General features: G+C 45.5%; 2 protein-coding genes across 2 annotated transcripts; one reads left to right on the top strand and one right to left on the bottom strand.

The window, feature by feature from the left end:
* Positions 1-152: 152 nt before the first annotated feature.
* On the bottom strand, positions 153-821 carry CLDN25 (claudin 25). Its single transcript, XM_015812870.1, has one exon. It carries the CDS (start codon positions 819-821, stop codon positions 153-155), a length of 669 nt encoding a protein of 222 aa, XP_015668356.1.
* Positions 822-8,853: 8,032 nt separating this feature from the next.
* Positions 8,854-13,171, top strand: LOC107284809 (G protein-activated inward rectifier potassium channel 4-like). Its single transcript, XM_015812925.2, has 3 exons — positions 8,854-9,069; positions 10,194-11,445; positions 12,816-13,171. The coding sequence occupies exons 1-3, from the start codon at positions 8,854-8,856 to the stop codon at positions 13,169-13,171; spliced, it is 1,824 nt and encodes a 607-aa protein (XP_015668411.2).
* The last annotated feature ends 1,520 nt before the right edge of the window (positions 13,172-14,691 follow it).

Raw genomic sequence — 14,691 nt, 5'->3', positions numbered from 1 at the left:
GCTACACGACACAATAGAATGCTAGGTTGTCCCCTTGTCAATGTGATTTCCCAAGCCATCCTTTCCAGAAATCTAAACCACAACTCTTTAATATTCCACACGTTGATACATCATCCCATTCCAGGTGAGATCTAGACGCTCAGGAAGGTGCATCAGATGACAAGGTCTGCATTTTTAGGTGATGAGAGTGGGTGCCGGATGGCGAGTGTGGCTATCTCCGCTTTATGGTGGATGGCCGGCCTCTTAGATGCCTCCGGGGTCTTTAGGAAACAGGCAGCACTGATTACAAGGCAGCCACCTAACAGGAGGAAAAATGCAGCAAACCAGCCCAGGAAAAGCGCTTCGCCAAATTCCCACCTCGGGACAACATTTGGTATGGTTTGATCCCAAAAGTCTTGCACCGTGTTGTAGGCAACCCAGGAGATGGGAACAAGAGTTGTTATTCCAGAGATACAGAAGAGAATCCCGCCTGTAATCCCAAACTGTCTTTTCTGTCTTGGGTCACTTGTCTTCAGGCAGTTTGATCCCAAAAGGGCCAAGGAGAATGCGAGGAAGCCCAGTCCGTTGGAAGTAACCATAAGCACCCTGGAAATCTTGATCTCCAAAGGCAGGGCCAGAAGAGAAGCGTAGTCCTCACACTGCGTGACTGCCTGACTGACACAGGTCTGCCAAAGTCCCATGTTCCAGACTTCAAGGTCATTTAATTCCAAGTTGAGGCTCTTCCAGAGAGGCACGTAAGTCGTAACACATGACAAGACCCAACCAAAGAGGGAGACAATTAGTCCACTCAGCTGAACGGTGGTGCTCTGGTGCCAGTTCATATCTTGGCTGTTGGGTACCTCTTCTTAAGCTGACCTTTCAGCTCTTTGTCCAAAGCTTGGATGAAAATGTTCCTGCAGCATTTTATGCTGTCAGGAACCTGCTATAATTGGCTGTAAGGCCAGAATAGATCTGTTGTGGTGCCAATACTTTTCTTTCTTAAGAACAGAATAGGTGGAGAAACTGAATCTGATAGCATTAATTCTTGGGTGTGGCCACAAGTCTTTTTTCATACCTGGTTGGCCTTATTTGTTTCTTAAAAAAAAACAAAAACCTCTGCTTCCTGGTTTAAAAAACTTCCAAGTCCCAAAAGCAGAAATCTCACTGTTCGTTGAACTCCAGAAACCTACCTTCCAATCCCCTTCAAGCACAAGATGTGTTGCATTCAGCAAGCTAAACAAACAAAGCCATCCGAAGATGATACCGAAGGACTAAAATCCTGGATCTCACTTCCTGGATGGTGTAACAAATAATGAGTTTCATGGGTTACAAGCTATGTCCCCAGTTCATAAATGTCAATAAACCTGCACTTCCAAAGCTTACATAAAGGAATGTAAGCTGGTTGTGTTGCAAAAAAAAAGAAGAGAGAGAATGGACTTCACACAGACTGCTTCCCCGTGTTGCCTTCTATAAGCCAACACACAAACAAGGTCTACCTTCAAAGGATTTTCCTTGTTATTGCAGGATTACTGTCTCTTTCCTACTCCTCTTTCTTCTGTTACAAAATAAGATGCTGTTGCCGCTGCTAATGTATTTCCTCTTCCAGGAGTTTGACCTTTAGATTGGAAGGAATTCTGGTACTTGTTCAAGGCTAACATCGGTTATAAATAAGTAAGTAGAAAAGAAAACCTCACCTTTCAGTTTTTTAAAAGAAAAAGAATTCCTATGACCTTTTCTTGAAAAACCAACCACCGTATCTTCTCTTCTTTTAGGCACAAAATAAAACCTGCACCCTCCACAGCTGATCTCTCTTGAAAGATGATTCAGGGAGAAATTCCATGCTTTTCTCACAGCAAAAAGCCACTTGAGAGACGCTTTTTCCAGTTACCGGAAACCATAACACTGCGATTGATGATGGCGACGCAAAGAAGTTATCTTGAATGTGTTGCTGGAAGGAATAGTTGGCTCCTATGGGATTCCTGGCTGCTTCTGTTGAGGAAAAAGGCTCCCAGGTCCAGTTTATAATGTAAGGTGAGTGCTTATTTGAGCTTTTGAGCAAGGAGTTAGTCCCTGTTTTTCTCTCTCTGGGTGTGCCTGACCCGGTCTTTCCATATTCAGCACAGGTAATTATACTTCTAGCAATTAGCATCCATTCAGCAGGAGAACAAACATACCTTCATTATCTGCTTCCTCTTAACCAAACCAGTTTACCCCTCGCTGCTAATCTTTGTTGTCAAGACTAAATCCCACATTTTTTTCCATGAAAAATGTAGAAGGTGCAAGGTCAGAGTGGCCGTTTCTTACAACTTGCAACTGTTTCTCAAATAGGGACAACATTTTCAGATCAAAGGACCAGTGATAGGAACAAAGGATGTACAGTCCTCGATTAGCAACAGTTCATTTAGTGACCATTCAAAGTTACAAGGGCACTGAAAAAAGTGACTTATGACTGTTTTTCACACTTACAACCGTTGCAGCATCCCCCGGGTCACGTGATCCAAATTCGGATGCTTGGCAGCTGACTTGTATTTATGACGGTCGCAGCGTCCCGGGGTCATGTGATCCCCTTTTATGAGATTCTGACAAGCAAAGTCAATGGGGAAGCCAGATTCACTTAACAACCTATCACTAACTTAACAAGTGCAGTGATTCACTTAGCGACTGTGGCAAGAAAGGTTGTAACATGGGGCAAAATTCGCTTAACAAATGTTTCGCTTAGCAACAAAGGTTTTGGGTTCAATTGTGGTCATAAGTCAAGGACTACTTGTACAGCATAGTTAACATATTCCAGTATTTTATTTCCCATTGACAATGTCTTTTCTCATTGCTTTTTTTTCCTTTTGTGCAGTGATTTCTTCTTTCATTGTTTTAAAACAAATTAAAGCAAAACCCAATTTGTATCCAGCTCCCTTTACATACTGGTTAGTCGCTTGAAAAGCACAATAACAACAGCAACAGGACAATTAATGTTACTCCAACAGTTAAAGAGTCTCAGTCAGATCCCAGGCCCTGAAATGCAACGTTGACCTAGGCAGGTGATGCCAGCACAGCTCCCTGGCTCACTTGAGCCGGAGACAGCTCAAACACGAGTGCAGAAACCTGAACGGTATAAGAATTCACGGAACCAAAGGGAGAGGCTGGCATCTTTCAGGACATATTGTGACAATGCAAAAAGAAAAATAAATTTCAGGTCAACTCAACCAGTTGTCCCAAAACCTGGGTCCAAAATTCAGGAGTGGCAGAACAAGTGGATGATGAAATCCAACAGGGCACAGGATGGCTTGTGCAAAGAGGAAAACACAGCACTGTTAGTAGCACTAGATCTTGAGGAATGAACAGAGCAGGCAGCTTGAATCATACCCAGAGCGGACCCATATATAAATCAACTAGAATTGAATTAACCCTTGAATCCCATTGATTTCATTGAGTCTACTCCAAGAAAAGCCAATAGTGGTTCAAATCCATTCATCCTAGTCTGTCTGAGAGTTCATGGATCTTAATGACTGCCTCTAAGGGTAGCCTTACAGGAAAATACAACTATCCATACCTCCAAGTATTAGCAATGAACTCTTGATGAAGCAAACTTGGCTTAATGATTCAACCTGGAGTTCTGTCTATAGGACCGACTTGACAATGTTAAAATGCCTGGACTTCAACTCCCAGCATACTGGCTGGGAAATTCTGTGAGTTGAAGTCCAGGCACTGGAAAGCTGTTAAGGTTGAGACATACTGATACTGGACTTACAAGGGCCCTTTCCCAGAAATAAGGTATGATGCAACTTGGAGTGCCTTGAATGGAGGTTAAGATTGCAGCAAAGGCCACTTGCCACTTCTTCTCTTAGAGCACCGTCAAAGTAATTAAGATTTCCTGTATGTATTAATAAACCTTGAGCCGTTTACAACAGGGGCTCAACAGCTATTTATAACCAGTGGGTTAACCACTGCTATTTCGAGGCTTCCCCAGGAAGGTTTGACTACAGCTTGGTGGCTTTCTCCTCCCTGGCGCCTGGATTTAGAACAGTGGTTGGCCGTGACTTCATAACGTCTTTACCTTTCTTTCCCCCCCCCCTTCACCAGATGCAAAGTGGTTTCTGATATCCGTTAAATGCAGGTTCCACATAGCAGCAAACGTCCTTGTTTCTTGCAATTTGAAGCTTGGACTAGTGTTTATTTCAGGAGCCAGAATTTGGTGTGGTAGCAACCAGAAATGCATACCTCCCAGGTGGAAAAAGAGGGAGGGCAGCTGTTCTGGACAAGGAAAGCCCAACTCAAACTGGGAAATCCCTTCAGGAGGGATTGTAAAGTTGCACCCTTGAGTTGATTCCTGTTTTAAAGAGGAAGCTCAGGGTTCAAGCTGTGGCTTAGGTCAGGAGGGGCTGCTGAGAGTCTCCACGGGTCTTGCCAGACTTCAACTCCAAAGGTTGAGCACTCTGTTTCTTCCTGTGCAGGTTCCTTCAGTCAGATATTAGTAGAGCATCCAAGTCCCCATTCTGCCTCATCTAGACGTGCCAAGGTGCCTCTTCATTTTTTATCAACATGTTTCATTGCAAAAATGGACCATGTCACATCAGCCAAGGTTTTGCTGCAACACTATTGGCTTGCCCCCTTACTAGACTGGACAGGATTTAATATTAAAGCCTTTAGCACCATCTCCAATTGCAAGAAAGCTCCAGGGCAAAATACTGGTCCTTAGAGACTGAATATGCATGGGGCAGAAGGCATTTTGCTGACTCCCTCCCCTGACCCATAAGTTGCTCAAATGCATTGCCTAAGCCCTTCCTGTAGGACTGGGCTGAGGTGTGGCAATAGGGCGCCCGGACCATCTCAGTCTCAGGATCCAGAGGCTCCTGCTGAAGGGACAGGTGGAAAGAGAAAAGAAAAAATGGACCTTGCAAGGCTGACAAAATGCCGATCTCGCCTGGCATGGTGACTTCTTAGAAAAATACTGCTCCATTTCATATCTGGGCAAGCAAAGGAATCTTTAGAACAAGGTTTCTCAACCTCAGCCAACTTTACGAGGGGTAGACTTCAACTCCCACTGTGGAAGTCCACACTTCTTAAAGTTACTGAGGTTGAAAAACACCGCTCCAGAATCTTCTCCACTTTCCATATTAATTTCAACAGAGTCAAGGCTTCGTTTTATTCCTGGTGGATCCTCTTAACCCTTCTGAGGACGGGTTCCTTCTTGTGAAGTATCCGTGTAGGACCAGGGACTATTCCTAGAGGGTTGAGGTTCTGAAGCTGGTGAAATTGGGGAGCAAGATGGTGATTCTTTTCCCCATGTTCAGAGATGTGTTTAATTTGCTCGTTTTAAGAATTTAGCAGGAAAAATTGCCCAAGCAAGGACAATTGCGAGACCTTTGCAAAGCGCAACCGTGTTCCTACCTGGATGCTGGCTTGGGATCTGGCCAGGTTGCTTTTCAATCCACTTTACCTAAAGCCTGCAAGAGGGAAAGAAGTTGTGAAATGGTCCTGGATGAGAAATTAAGTCACGGGGAGCCTCACGGGGAGCCTCAGCCTGCTGTGTCTTTTGCCAAAGTTTTCACCACATCATGGTTTTGTCATTCAAACGTTCTACCTGGAACTCCTTGTGGGGATTAGGCTGAAGCGTTTCGGTTAACTGGTTTTTCTTCTCCCTAGCCTTGCCTGGGTGTGCAGCTCCTTAAATTCCTTTATAGGCAGGTGTAGGGGAAAAGTAGACTTTAATCTCTCCACAGGTTAGGAGTTTTTCAGGAATTTTCCAGGTGGAGAAGATAAAACTAAGGTTGAATTTCAATTTTCTTCTTGAGCTTTCCTCTTTTTTTATTTTATTCCCGGTATTTCCTTTCCTGTATGCAGTCATTCTCACTTGGCATTTTCTGTGTCCCACAGACGTCAACGTCTCTTGCAAAGCCTGGGAAAATGGGGGCAAAAGTGAGCAGAAGTGGGTTCTTCTCCCCATGGACCTTTCTTCCCAGGACAGAAGTGCTGGCAGATTAACCCTGTGGACACTCTAGTCTCCCACCCAGCAGTCCCCCTCCTCCTCCTCCTCCTCCTCCTCCTCCTCACCCGCGTCCCTCTGATTAAATCATCTTGAGATAATTCTGCATGTCATTGAAGCAGATTAACTGATGACCTTCTCCTTGCAAGGCTGAATTGAAAGGCGGTTTTCTGGCTCTCTTCCTCACTTCTGTGAATGTTGAAGGCTCTGAATGGGAGAAAGAGAAGGTTTACCCTTCCAGGATGGATGGAAATCTTTCAGGCAGAGGGATGTGTCTTAAGTTGACACCCTGGTCTTGAGCCCAACCGGACGGCCCTGGAGTCTCAAAGAAAGACCAGCAGGGCAGATTCTGCAGAACAAGAGGCCTCCCGGTAACTTTGGAGCTGCCTGGCCTGGCCCTCAAATCACATCCTGCAGGAAAGATGAGGTAGGTGCACCATACAACACCAGCCATGTCCAGGATAGAACGTAGAAACCGAAGGGGCTGCTTGCCGTGTAAATTAATATATATGACCTTGCTTCCTGATTCCTTTCAGTTTAGAGGTTGATTCAGCCTTCTGTCCTTCCGAGGTCAATAAAATGAGGACCCAGATTGTTGGGGACAAGAGATTGACTCTGTAAACCGCTTAGAGGGGGATGTAAAGCATTGTGAAGCGGTATATAAGTCTAAGTGCTATTGCTATTAGAACAGTTTGAGCTAAAGATATCTCTTTGGATCCTTCTTCCAGTCTGGGGTTCCCCTGGCAATTCCTTGTATTCCTTTAGTTGCTTTAGTTAGGGAGAGGATCTCCACCTCTTCCCCATTTATTTCCTTGGTGTCGCTGCTATTTTGGTTAACTCAAAGAATTCTGTCTCTGGCAAAAGACAGTTATTTGTTGGTTTGGGATACCTCTGGAAGCAGAGCTTTGACTCCACTTCGGTTGCCTCCTCCTAGCCCAAAATGGCCGTTCCTGTCATTGTCCTCCACGTTCGTCCATGATGCCCTTGAGGAATCTTCTGAAACTTCAGCTGGTGTAAAATACAGAGCTGAGTTTGGGATGGTTTGTGTCAGCTATGCCCCATCTGAAGCCCCCTGACTCTGTTGGTACAATCGTTTCCAGAATTCTCTAGGCTGGAAGTTCTAACAGTTGCTGTCCCAACACAACGGAGGCTACCAGACGGGGAAGGCTAGACTGGGCATCGTCCCATCGCCTTCCAGACTCCAGGCCCTCAGGATGATACGGCTCCCTGCATGTAGCCAAAGCAGCCGCATCATCCTAGCTCCTGCAGGTTGAGTTCATAAAGCGGCAATCTGTTATTTCCTATTCTCAAGTTGCTTTGCTTTGGGTTTTTTGGGGAAGGGACTTCCTTACCCAGAGGTTAAGCCAAGAAAGCTCTCGCCCCAAACGAATCCAAATGATGGCAGGATATTGAAAGAAAAAAAGGTGCAAAAAAGTCCTAAAGGCATTTGTGTGCCTGCCTGACTGCTGGATGAATCCGTCCCCCAGGAAGAGAAATCCTGGCCCCTCTTCTTCACCTGGCATATGCCCAGAGGGCTTTAAATCCAGAGCAAGAGAGCGGAGAATCTATTGCCCTCACCATCTGTGAACTGCTCCTCTGGCATGAAATTGGTTTTGCCATCTGCTCTTCACTGTCACTCACTGTCACTGGTTTGAGATGGGCGGCTAGGCAAACAGAGTACACACATCAATAACATGCAAGGGAATGTTATATAAAAATCAGACAGTCTCCCATACTCTCACCCAATGTGACCAAATAGCCATATTTTAAACCCATTATTTTAACCTGTGGACAGTCCAACACAACTTTGAATGCAGGCATCCACGCACAGCCGAACTGTAGCAACCGATCAGTTAAAAAGGAGGGAAATCTCAACATTCTTCCCAGATTTTTTGACTGCTTGGGATCCAGTCACTTTTGCTCTGGGTGATCCCTGCTACCCCAGTGAGGTAGGCACAGAAATAAGCAACCTACTTTGACAGCTCTCTGCTTCTCCAGGGCCAACGTCTTGTTCTGTAGTTGAGCATACAGTTATCCGGATTGGTAGCCTAATCTGCCTCAAAAGATGAGTATTTAACACTCCTGTTCTAGATGGTGTTTCTGGGATAAAATTGGGGTGTCAGACTTGTAGGTGCTCTTGGCTTACAAGTATTTGAATATTGATCTCCTGGTCCATTTCGTTCAACTCGAACTTTCTTCTCTTCTACAACAGTAGGATGACACTATTTTATTATCTGTTCATCAGTATGGGTGCTCTTGATAGTTCAACAGGTCAAGCCTGAGGAACCAGTATTCCTCAAGATGTTGATGAACTACTCCATTATTGTACGCAGTGGCTGAGACACTACAAATCCATCACTCCACACAATAGTTGTCAAAATTGGACAAAGGATAGAAATGTCCTAATTACCAGGAAGGCCTCAAAACTATATACAGCTTTTGCCGACGTGAATGTTTGTTTCTCTAGTGAACGTTTCATATTCCTCAGCTGCCGTTTGGGGCATTGATAAGAGAGCTGGTACTGAAATAAAAAATTCAAATTTATTCTGCCCCATTTTAAGGCTATATTTACTTAGGTTCATAGTTCACTGATCTCTGGTTTGTTTTATATCCTTGTCACTTTCTCCGTAATCAATCTATATAATCGGTAAAACCCAATCCTGAAATGTTTGAATGGCTTTAAATCTGTTTTCTGAATAAAGCACCATAAATCTGATTCAAAAACTGGTAAGACAACTTGATGGTGCCTGAAAAAGAGAATGAATTTGAATTGCCTATATTCAAATGGAAATTTTCTCTTCATTGCCTCTTCTTTTCTGATCTTCCCTGAAAGGCTCTCTCCTTGGAGGAAACACGATGTTTGGGATTAGACCACCTTTTGATCTGAAGTAGCCATGGTGCTACCTAATTGTAGGAGCAACATAGAATTGCAGCTTGAGGACAATCTTTACGTCTACAAGAACAGCGGAGATGAGCTGCTGAAGTATGATGAATCCAGGGTCCGCAGGAATTCCATTCCCCCAGCTAAGATCCCCACTGCAAAGTACATGTTGGCTTATCTTCCACGGCCTCCCTCAGAAACAGATAGCCATGGGGCCTCTTCTCCGAAGGTAGGTGCGCTGAATAATGTTGCTGAGTGCCTCTGTCTAGATGCCATTCCCTTTAGCTGAAGAGTCTTCAAGGTAACTCTGGATCGGGGTCTCCAACCTTGGCCACTTTAAGACTTGTGGATTTCAACTCCCAGAATTCCCCAGCCAGACATGCATGGCTGGCTGGGGAATTCTGGGAGTTGAAGTCCACAAGTCTTAAAGTGGCCAAGGTTGGAAACCTCCGCTCCAGATCTTCATTCCATTTCGATTTTTCATTTTCTTGTCAATGACTGCCGGTATCTCAGGATTGTTCCTCTTAAAGTAACTTGGCTTAGAAGAGAATATGTGTGGTAATAGTACAATTAAGTTATTATATTCCAATTTATATTAATCAGGCAGGTTGGAACTAGATTCAGTTGCATGGGCGACCAGCCACCTCTCTCTGGCTTAGACGTTAACGCAGAGTTTCTCAACCTTGGCAACTTATATGCGTAGACTTCTCCTCTCACACTGGCTGGAGAATTCTGGGAACTGAAGTCCACACACCTTAAAGTTGCCAATGTTGAGAAATATTGCAGGAAAGTTCAGATATTTGACCGATACTTGGTCAGCAAGAGGGAATGGACCATTGTTCTTAAACTTTAAAAAAAAGAGCATTTGTGCTTTAGTCAAAAACTTTCAGGACAGCCCTATCATTAGTTTGGAGGAGGAAATCAAGTCACGGGGGGGGGGGGGCTTTTAAGAGGACTCGACTTACAAGGGTTCATTTAGCGACCGTTCAAAGTTACAACGGCACTGGAAAAAGTAACTTAGGACCATTTTTCACACAAGCAAGGCAGCATCGCCAGGGTCACGTGATTAAAATTCAGATGCTTGGCAACTGGCATGTACTTACGACGGTTCCAGTGTCCCCCGGGATCACGTGATCACATTTTGCGACCTTCTGACAAAGTCAAGGGGGAAGCCAGATTCACTGAACAATTGTGTTAACTAACTTAATGACTGCAGCGATTCACTTAACCGCTGTGGCATGGAAGGCTGTAAAATGGGGCAAAATTCAACAAATGTCTCGGTTAGTGACAGAAAATTTGGGGCACAGCTGTGGTTGTAACTCGAGGAGTACCTGTCCTTTCTCCCCCCTCCAGCCTGAAATGATGACACCTTTAGACATGAGCCAGCAGCCAGCAGCGACCGTGAGCGCCGACAGAAGTGCTCTCTCTTGCAACTATCACCCTGTACCTTGCAGTTCACATGTGCCCAACGTCAGGTCCGTCCTTCTGCAGAAAAGACTCAGCATGGTGGAACAGGCCAGCTTCAGCGCGGCTGGGCCTCCCAAACACCAGCCTCCTTTCTCCAACAGCACAGACAAGTTGCCTAAGTATTGCTGGCCCTCCCGGACCGACCCCCTGCCCCCTTCTCTTTTGCGGGAGTTCAACGCTCAGCTCTGCCCTCAGCACGCTTTTAGCGTGCCCAACATCATCAGCTCTTCCCGGAGCAAGACCCTCACCCGCAGCGTCATCTCGATGCCCACCTCGGAGAAAGCACAGAGCAAACTCTGCAAACTCATTGACGACAACCGGCAGTTTGTGGGGAGAAATAAGCAGCAAAGGCAGCGCTACGTGACCAAAGTTGGGAAGTGCAAGGTCAGCTTAGGCAACATTCAGGAGAAGAAAAGATTCCTCTCTGACATTTTTACCACCATTGTGGATCTCAAGTATCGCTGGTTCCTCTTCATCTTCAGCATGTGTTACATCATCACCTGGGTGGTCTTCGGCATCACGTATTACCTGGATGCCTGGTTACGAGACGACATCAACCACATCGGGGATGTTGAATGGAAGGCTTGCATCGAGAACGTCGATAACTTCATCTCAGCCTTGCTGTTCTCGGTGGAAAGTCAACGCACAATTGGCTATGGCTCCCGCATTGTGACAGCCAACTGTTCTGAGGGAGTCCTCTTGCTGATGGCCCAGTCCATCATTGGCTCCATGATAGATGCCCTCATGGTGGGATGCATGTTTGTCAAGATCTCCAGACCCAAGAAGCGTGCCCAAACTTTAATCTTCAGCAAGAAGTGTGTGATCTCCAGCCGGGATGAGAAGCTTTGTCTCATGTTCCGCATTGGAGACCTTCGAGATAGTCACATGGTGGACGCAAAAATAAGAGCCAAACTCATTAAATCCAGGCAAACCAAGGAAGGAGAGTTCATCCCGCTCGACCAATCAGAACTGAATCTGGGCTATGGCACTGGGGAGGACCGTCTCTTCCTGGTGGAGCCCCAGATAATTTGTCACATCATCAACGAGGTCAGCCCTTTCTGGGAGATGTCTGCAGAGGCGCTGAAGAGGGAGCAGTTTGAAATCATCATAATCCTCGAAGGCATTGTGGAAGCCACAGGTGAGTGTGTCGCACAATGGCCTCCTGTAGGAAAGACTTTATAGATTGTAGTCTCAGGTGTGACGTGTGGTTTGGAAGCCTATCACAGCTATCACATTTCTAAAGTTTCAGAGCTACCTTCATAATACATGTAACCTCAGGGAATCCAGATGTTGAATAACAGAATAGAATAACAGAATAACAGAGTTGGAAGGGACCTTGGAGGTCTTCTAGTCTGACCCCCTGCTCAGGCAGGAAGCCCTATACCATTTCAGGCAAATGGTTGTCCAGTCTTTTCTTATAAACCTCCAGTGATGGAACACATACAACTTCTGGAGGCAAGTCGTTCCACTGATTAATTGTTCTAACTGTCAGGAAGTTTCTCCTTAGTTCCAGGTTGCTTCTCTCCTTGATTATTTTCCATCTGTTGCTTCTTGTCCTGCCTTCAGGACAAGAGAATAGGTTGAACCCCCCTCTTCCTTGGGGCAGCCCCTCCAATATTGGAAGACTGCTATCATATCATCCCTAGCCCCTTTTTTTCCATTAAACTAGACATGCCCAATTCCTGCAACCATTCTTCATATATTTTAGCGTTCTGCCCCCAATCATCTTTGTTGCTCTTGTCTGTACTCTTTCCAGAGTCCATGTTGATTTCAGGTGCAATTCTGGCGCCATTTCTTAATTCCCCATTTTAACCAGTGTTGCACACAATCCATGTGTAATCCAGTCACCACCACATCTCCCCATCTTTTATGCGGATTATATATTGTACTACGCCAAGATTTCTTTACCTAGAAGTAGGTAAAACCCACAACTGCCTGGGTTTTTCTAACATGCTCAGCCCAGACCAAACAAAGCACCTTTTGGGGAGGGGGATTTTCCCTAGCATGGCAGTCTTTAGCCAGGATGAGAGGAAGGAAAATACGCCAAATAAGACTCTAAATATAAGCAGCAACACCTTGAATTGTGTTTGGAAACTCATCAGGAGGTGAGGGGCTGTATCACTCTACTGGATTCATTAAAATTCTTGATCAGAATGTGAGTTATTAGATCACAAAGGGAACCCTATTAATGTCAACAATCTGTCAAGCCCCAAGGAAATCAGAAGATCCAGGCAGTTCGAATGAATATAAAGGTTTATTGCAAGCTCTCTACAAGAATCTGAGCTACTAACAGTCAAAGCAAATTGGCAGTAGATAAGAATCAATGGAATTCAAGGTGGGCTGGACTCAGATCTTTTGCGGGCATAAAGGGATGCCTGACTGATGACGCATTTGACCCCCTCCCTCCCTCCGGCCCAGCCTGGTCATCTCCTACACAATGAATGTTAAATTTGTTCCATACTCCCCCCCCCCTGCTGTATCTTGCCTTTTCACATTCTCTTCTTTTAGGAATGACATGTCAAGCCAGGACATCGTACATCGAGAATGAAATTCTCTGGGGCCATCGCTTTGAGCCCTGCATGACCCTGGAAAAAGGTGCCTTCCACGTAGATTACACCAAATTTGAGAAGACTTTTGAGGTGCAGACGCCGCTGCTGAGCGCACGCGAGATCTACAACATGAAGGAGATGGAGAATCAGGAGCAATCAACGCTGAACTTCTACTGGGATCGTCTGGCCCAGCCTTGCTGTTCAGTAGAGCCCAACCATGAAGCCCAACGAGGGGGCTGTCCCAACGAGGAAAGCTGCTCCAACTTCACGGAGAAGAGGAACAATGAACACCGGAACCATAGTACCAGACTCTAAGCATTTCGAACCAGCTTTTTCAGCTTCTGTGAACCAACAAGGAGGAAAAGAAACAGCTGCACATCGCTTCCTCGTAGTGCGGTTGTGTTGCAATCCAGGGCGGAATCAAATGTAAAGCAGAGCATTGTCTTGTTTGGATACCATTTGGGATCCAGATCAAAAACTCCTGACTAAAGCAGTCATGACTTTGGATTAGTCCTCCAATCACCACCCTTCCCACTCAGAGCTGGAAACATTCCAGAATCTATGTTGCACTCCCAGGGGATTGTCTAGGTATTGTGGTTTCTGCAAGCAGAGATCACACGTGGAACCTGTTGCACTTTAAAAACAAAAAAGGTTGAACTACTTTTGTAGGCATGCCTGTCCTTGTCCAAAGTGGTGGAACTTGTCCACAGTTATTTGAAACGTGTTTGTTTGTTTTGCCACAGGGAAAACCGGGACTTAACTTGTATCGGTTTTCTGCAGGCCACTCGGTCCTTTTTGCTGTGCCCCACACCTTGCAGATATCTGTGCTGCAGCATCCTAAGCCACTGGCCTGGCCACGGCAATGAATGTGTTTCATCTTTTATGGTGCCATAGGAGCTCACGGTGGGTGTTGCCCCCAACCCTTTTCTCCACCGGCCCACCTGGGCCTCTTACCTTTGGGGTTTTTTTGGTTTTTTTTGCCAAACTGATGCCTTTGGTTCCCGAACTCCCCTTCTGTACCTGTTGCAGGGTCCATGTTATTATTGTAAGCAAGTTTTTCTTTTGTCCACAAGGGTGTCTGGAGTGGGGGGGGAAGGACCCTGGAAAGCAATAAAGTTCCTTTTCGCAGAGCACTTGGGAGCCACAGAGCTTGTCCCTTCTGTTACATCTCCCAGTCAATCACTGCCCATCGAGGCGCATCTTACTGGTTTTCTCTGCCTGAAGCGCTCCGTGGCTCCATAGCTCAGGGAGGAGCATCTTGAGGTGGCTGGAGACATAGCCGTGATCAACAATGGGGTACAAGTAGTCCTTGACTTACAACACTTTGTTTAGTGACCGTTCGAAGTTGCAACGGCATTAAAAAAGTGATTTATGACCATTTTCCACACTTAGGACCGTTGCAGCCTCCCCATGGTCACGTGATCAGTATTCAGCCACTTGGCAACTGACTCACATTTATAACGGTCGCAGCATCCTGAGATTATGTCGACATCTTTTGTGACCTTCAAACAAAGTCAATGGAGAAGCACACTTAACCACCGCATAACTAACTTAACAACCTCAGTGATTCACTTAAGAGCTGTGGCAAGGAAGGTCATAAAATGGGGCAAAACTCACTTAACAACAACAGAAATTTTGGGCCCAATTGTGGTCATAAGCCAAGGACTACCTGTATTTGTGGGAAACACACAGACACGTAGAAGCCAACATTTGTGTGATCTCGTTTGGGCAAATGAATCATGCCACGTGACACAAGGAATTCTTTGTTAATCCCCCTGGCTTTATTGATTGCAATCTGGCAAGGTTTTGTTTAGCACTCCCCTTTCACGTTCACC

The sequence above is a fragment of the Protobothrops mucrosquamatus genome, unplaced genomic scaffold (assembly GCF_001527695.2).
Source record: "Protobothrops mucrosquamatus isolate PMUCROS unplaced genomic scaffold, P.Mucros_1.0 scaffold115, whole genome shotgun sequence".
Lineage (NCBI taxonomy): Eukaryota > Metazoa > Chordata > Lepidosauria > Squamata > Viperidae > Protobothrops > Protobothrops mucrosquamatus.
Note: the sequence above shows the minus strand (reverse complement) of the source record. Positions and strands in the feature narration are given on the sequence as shown.